The 6,203-nt window shown below is 55.2% G+C and overlaps 1 protein-coding gene across 4 annotated transcripts in view; it reads left to right on the top strand.

The window, feature by feature from the left end:
* The window catches only part of ILF3 (interleukin enhancer binding factor 3), a 28,532-nt gene extending 22,794 nt beyond the window's left edge, over window positions 1–5,738 (top strand). For 2 of the 4 annotated variants that reach the window (XM_045990669.1, XM_045990670.1), the window contains exons 18-20: window positions 3,064–3,429; window positions 4,320–4,448; window positions 5,059–5,738. In XM_045990669.1, coding sequence (XP_045846625.1) covers window positions 3,064–3,429; window positions 4,320–4,448; window positions 5,059–5,195 — 632 coding nt within the window. In that variant the 3' untranslated portion in view covers window positions 5,196–5,738. Of the gene's footprint in view, window positions 1–136; window positions 1,486–3,063; window positions 3,430–4,319; window positions 4,449–5,058 lie in introns of those variants that run through there. The other 2 variants (XM_045990671.1, XM_045990672.1) reach the window with 1 other exon arrangement.
* Window positions 5,739–6,203: the final 465 nt, after the last annotated feature.

Raw genomic sequence — 6,203 nt, forward strand, 5'->3', positions numbered from 1 at the left:
TGTCTTGAGAAGGAGCCTTCATTGGGGGGTTACAGGAGCAGAGAAATCTAAAACATGAATTTCAGATGTGGCGCTCTGTGCCATTTTTCAAAAGAATTCTAATTTTTTTTCTCTGCTCTGTCTCCCCCTTTTGTAGGTGACTTTTTCACAGACTGCTACGGCTATCATGATTTTGGGTCTTCCTAGAGCATCTAAAAGTATTGCACACAAAATCAACTTTTTACTCCAATTTTCTCGAACTCCAAAACCCAAGTGTCCGTGCTGTGCCCCTGTGCTTCACTGGGTTTCTCAACCGTGGCTTGTCACCGCAGCTTGTCTGAAACTCTTAGCCTGCAGAATTTAAGACAATGGCAGTTTTTATCGTGATTTGCCTTTGAACTTGGTCATATTGAAGTTCACAATAAGTGGAAAGCAATTTTCAGAGAACGCATTTTTGTGCAGAATTGCACAGAATTCTAGAGTCAGCGTTGGTCAGCATCAAGGCAAAAGCCCACCTTTGCTTTTTATGGAAAGCATTACTTTATTTAAGAGACAGATAATGATGCATTTTAATCTACCTTTGTCTTAATTTACAGCAGGTTTTGTATGAATTTTTAACCTTTTAACAAATTCCCACATCTGGTTGATGCCTTTGACAGTAATGAAAACGATTTTATCACATCTGAATCCAGAGCAACTGGTTTTTTTGTTTTTTCTTTTCCTTTTTTTAAATAAGCTTGTAAAACGTTGGGAACATTGGGAATTGTACATTGTGCTAAATTAACCTCTCCCGCCTTTTGTAAACGCTCTGCGGGGTTCTTGTTTGGGGGTGTGGTGTTCTGTGGTTGGGTTAGTTAGAGGTGAACTCTCAAAGGTATCGCAACTGTGCTTCCGTTACCAGTGCAGGAAACAGACAGGCTTTAAGGGAGAGAGAACGTGGAATTCTGCAAGTCCTAATCACAGCCGCAAATGCATGGGATTCTAGAGTTTATCTGTTATAATCGGGCTTTAAAATAACTAAGCCGAAAGGCTTAATACGTAGCCCACTTCTCCAGTGAGGAGCCGGCCTCACAGGGCCCGTGCTGCTGGGTGTGCAGCTATGATAGATTCCGGAAGGCCTGGAATCTTCTGCCCTCTCACCTTAGGGTGCAGGCTGGGGTTTCTAACTTCTTCCAGTGGCAGGCCATTCTGGAAAGAGCACGGTTGGGCTCTGGTCAGCAGCAGTCCTGTGCGGCAAAGCCTGTCTTTGCGTTGACTTGCAAGATTTTGCGTTTCTTCAGGCAAAAAATGGTCAAAACGGTTACTATATAATTTGTTCCCAGAGGTTTGAAACATTCAGTGAAACTTTTTAAAACTTTGCATGATGTATTTTTTTTTTTTTAGAAAGTTATTGTTTGAGAATAATGTCTTTTTATACCAGGAAATAGTTATCCTGAAATGACGTTGAAAACTTCTCCTTCCCTTTATTTTTTTTTAATCAATACATGTTAAAGTAACAAGTCCTCAGTACTTGGCGTCTTCATTCATTCCTGTGCTTGAGGAGGGGCGCTGAGGTGCTCTGTTCAGGCCGTGGGGCGGCTGAGGTGGCGGGGTTCTGAGAGGGGGTCTGAGGCGGACCTCCTGTCCTCCGGCCGCCTTGCCAGCCCTTCGCATGTGTGCACTCTCGCATTGTGGACCGTGTCTCTCTCCTTGGTGTTTTGGCTTTGTGATGGGGGCGGGTGGAGGGGTGGAGGAGGCCGCCTGAAGAGAGTAAACTGATGCCACGGATCAGTTTTATCCAAATTACTGTTCCAGCAGCCCAAGACCCAGCAGTGTGGGGCGCACATCTCCCGCAGGTGGGAGGCATGCGATGACTCCCAAATTCACGCTGCCCAAAAGGCGGGGGAACCCTTGGTGCTAAACATGGGAAGGAAGGACAGGCTGTGTGGGAGGGTCCCCTCCCCCTCCCGCCCACCCTGGGCACAGCAGGGTAGCTCCAAGCTGTCTGTAGACAGGAGGCGGCACCAACCAGCAAAGGTGTGCCCACAGGCCCCCCTACCTGCTCCAGGAGCCAGGAGCCCCACTGCCCGCGTGTGAGCGCTGGGGATTGCTCTGCTGGGCTTGAGAGCCCTCACGTGGCCCGGCCTCCCCTTCCTCCCACCTCTGCTTAGCTGACCCATCCCCCATCGGCCCACCTGAGTGTCTGGTGGGGGCAGGGTGTGGACATACCTGTTCTCTTGGGATGGGATCGGCACGTAGGGCCAGAGGGAGGGTCTTGCTGTGACATTCTCAGTTTCAGGGTCTGAGAATGTGGCAGCCTCCCTGCACGCTTGTCAGTTCACGCTCGGTCCGCCTGCCCTTGGCAGCTGTGCTGGGAACAGAGGGGGGCCCTCTGGGGGGGCCGTCTGCGGCTGTAGCTGGAGGCCTGGCTTGGATGTTCAGACCCCGGCTTCTTAGCCAGCCTCCTTTCCCGCCATGAGAATCACTCCTTGAGTCCTACGTTTGCGCAGGTCACACCAGGGAGATGCCCCAGGTCCCTTGACTGACTCTCCGTTTACTCCTCCAAGAGCCATGTCAAACCAGCTGTTCATCCAGGAATGACACCAGTTTCTGGGGCCTTGTCAGAGAGCATCTCTCGGGGTTCCCGCAGGCCTGTGACTGCAGAGCCTCTTCCCAGCACAGCACGGGGGATGGTGGGGGTGGCCAGCTGCTTCTCTGGGGCTTTGCTTTCCCTGTCACCGTTGGGGACATTTGGGTAACAGTCGGCTAGTCTTGAATGTCATCTCGTGCTCAGAGCTCATCTCATTGTAATGTTGACATCCGCTGGCGAAAGCTGCTGTGGGCGCGCTGTCCTGCCGCTGCTTGGCAAGGATCCATTGTCGTCATCCGCTGCTGGGGGAGTGGCGCTGAAGGCTGGACCCATCCAGACCGGGCTGCTTGAAGGACCGGAGCCACAGCTCCTCGCTCTCCTGCCTCTGTCCCTCCGCCCCGGCCCGGGGCCGCGGGCTTGTGGGTCAGCCTTCAGGACCCACAGCTGCCACCCTCCCTGTCTCCCCCCAACCCGTGTCCCCCACCCTCCGCCTGACCCGCTGCCTTCCTGTTTAGGTCAGTTCTACAGCAACGGAGGGCACTCGGGGAATGCCGGTGGTGGCGGCGGCGGGGGCGGTGGTGGCTCCTCCGGCTACGGCTCCTACTACCAAGGCGACAACTACAACTCACCAGTGCCCCCGAAACACGCTGGGAAGAAGCAGCCCCATGGGGGCCAGCAGAAGCCCTCCTACGGCTCGGGCTACCAGTCCCACCAAGGCCAGCAGCAGTCCTACAGCCAGGGCCAGTACGGCAACTATGGCCCCCCACAGGGAAAGCAGAAGGGCTATAACCATGGACAAGGCAACTACTCCTCCTACTCGAACTCCTACAGCTCCCCCGGGGGCGGGGGCGGATCAGACTACAGCTACGAGAGCAAATTCAGTGAGTTGGCTTCCAGGGCCCCGAGGCCTGGCCGGGGTCCAGGCCGGCGGCGCACCCCGTGGAGTGGCGGAAGCCCAACCGTTGCCCTGACCTCTTGCTGAGGGACTGGAAGGAAGCCGGGCGGGCTTTAGGAGAATCCTGGAGGCAGAGTGCCCCTGGCCCAGATCCTTGCCATTCCCTTCCTGCCGCTTTCTCTGAAGGCGGGACTAGCAGAGACCCCTGTGCCAAGGAAGCCTGTGGGTTGAGGCTGGGGCACGAGGGTGGAGTTCGTGAGTCTGGGCCAGCTGCTGTGCGGGGACCTCTAGGGATGGGCTCTGGGGACAGCGTTGCCTCCAGCCCCCAAGGAAGCCCGAGTCACTTTTCCACTCTGCCTGGGCCTCCGCCTCCTTCACGCCCCCGGCAGTTCACAGCTGAGCTGGTGGCCGAGCTAGGAAGGCGTAGGTGTGCGCCTGTCTTCTGTGCTGGGACACTGGTCCGCAGGCGGGCCAGGGACTTTAAAGAAGCCGTGCTCTCTCTGCGGGGGCCAGGGGACACTTGAGTGCCTGGTGACAGCTGGGTGGGTGGAAAGGGAGCTGTTGTGTGGTTCCTGACTTGCTGGGAAGCTTGGGTTGGAGGAGCAAGTGGGAAGGCAGGATGCACCTGGACGTCCAGGCTTGGTGAGCGCGCTGACCCAGGGCACGATGGCCTTGCAGGGCTACAGCTGGCCCTTGGCAGTTCTCAGTCCAACTGGTGTGTGCCAGCTTGAAGCAGACGGGACAGGGAGATTTGTAAAGGCCTGTGGTCTTAACTTAGGGCCTGCCACTTCCAGGGCCATAGTATGAGAATCCTGGACCACCCCCCAGCTGTGCCTTTGCCAAGGCCCCTTAACCACACTGTCTTCTCTCCCCCAGACTACAGTGGTAGTGGAGGCCGGAGCGGCGGGAACAGCTACGGCTCAGGCGGGTCATCCTACAACCCAGGGTCACACGGGGGCTACGGCGGCGGTTCTGGGGGCGGCTCCTCATACCAAGGCAAACAAGGTGGGCCTGGATCAGCAGGTGGTGCAGTGTGGGGGAGGGGCGGGTCCGGTGATGAGGGGCACCGCCTGGCGTGGGCAGGTGGGTAGCGTAGGCGGGGCTGTGGTGGCACCTGCCATCTGGCTTCTGTGTGGGGGAACAGGAAGGGAGACTGGGGCACACAGGCTCAGGCATACCTCCCCCCTCTTGGCTTTTTAGAAGCCAGACGTCCAGATGCTGCCCTGGTCTTATGGAAAATGCCCCGTATGGGAAAGTGCTGGCCACATTGAGGCCCAGACAGTCTGCTGTGTGGTCTCTGGTTGGGCCTCAGGCACAGCCTTGGGCTTGGGCGGCCCCCAGAGACTACTCCCACTGCCGTGGTCTGTACACGACAGATCCCCACTGCTTACGAACCAGGTCTGGTGGCCGCCTCACAGGGTGTTGGTGACTGCCAGCCCCGATGACCCAGGAAAGGCACTGAGCGAGAGGCCATGCCCGTATTGCTTCCTGCTGTGGTCTCACCCATGGACACGATGTGGACGCAACGCGGCCCGGGTGCTGGCCGTGGTCCTGAGCTCTGCTCACAGGGCAGGCCCCATGCCCCTCACCTCTAACCCACCCCTCTCTTCCCCAGGAGGCTACTCGTCACAATCAAACTACAACTCCCCGGGGTCCGGCCAGAATTACAGCGGCCCTCCCAGCTCCTACCAGTCCTCACAGGGCGGCTACGGCAGAAACGCAGACCACAGCATGAACTACCAGTATAGATAAAGCCCCCCGAGGGGTGAAGATTTGTACCTTCTGCACTTACCCCTCGTTGTAAGATTCAGTTTTATGCATCACAGTTAACATGTCAGCTGGCCCCTCCAGGCTCCCTCCGCCCCAACCTGTCCACGTTGCCGTGTCGTGAGGTGCAGCTGGTCACCCCTGTGGCCCGTCCTGTGACCCATATTTAGCCGTGTTTGGGACTTCCGTGTCTTCAATGGTTTGTTAGTTGCCGTCACAACTTTGTCCGAGTAGAGTTTTTTGAGTTCTTGCAGTTCCGTATCCCTCTGTCTATTTACGATTGGTGTTCGTGTTAACTCGGTTTGTCTTTAAATAGCTACGGAAGGGATACATCATCTGTTAATGCTTTTGTGAAGTGAGTTAAACGAGCTTTCTGTATTTTAATGCTTTAGTGTTTCAGTTTTATAAGTGAAGATTTTATTTTAAAAACCAGTGGGAAAGAGTGGGGTTTTTTTTGTATGTCTGGATCATTCAGGCAGTACATCTGAATTAAGCTGAATGTAGACAAATAAAGAAAAAGAAACTCTGTGCCTGTCGTAGGCCTGGGTGTCTGACCCACCAGCAGTGTGAAGGGCAGGTTCCTCCACTGTTCCCAGCACGGGAAGGCAGGGCGGGGGTGGCAGAGGAGTCCCCTGTCACCAAAAGGTCCAGCGCCAGGCCTCCAGATGCCTTTATCCAAGGTTGGCTGGGGCCAGTGAGTCGATTACATGGGACTTTGTATTCCTGGTGTCCCAGGGGGCTCCTGGTGGTGTGCCGAGTGGCTTATGAGCGGCCCACGCTGGTATTTGGGGATTTGATCACACAATTCCGCATGCTTGCTTTTCTGCTCCATGAATTCTGGTGTTGTTTTAAGTGCAGTTTCAAATCATCATGGAATGAAATGTCCTAGGTTTGGTATGTGTAGCCTGATTGAAAAAGGCCGATTGAATTTGGCTAAAGCACCCTGAGGTCTGGGGAACCCAACCATAGAACCGTCTATGTCAGGATGGCGTG

This window comes from Meles meles, chromosome 20 (assembly GCF_922984935.1).
Source record: "Meles meles chromosome 20, mMelMel3.1 paternal haplotype, whole genome shotgun sequence".
Classification (NCBI taxonomy): Eukaryota; Metazoa; Chordata; class Mammalia; order Carnivora; family Mustelidae; genus Meles; species Meles meles.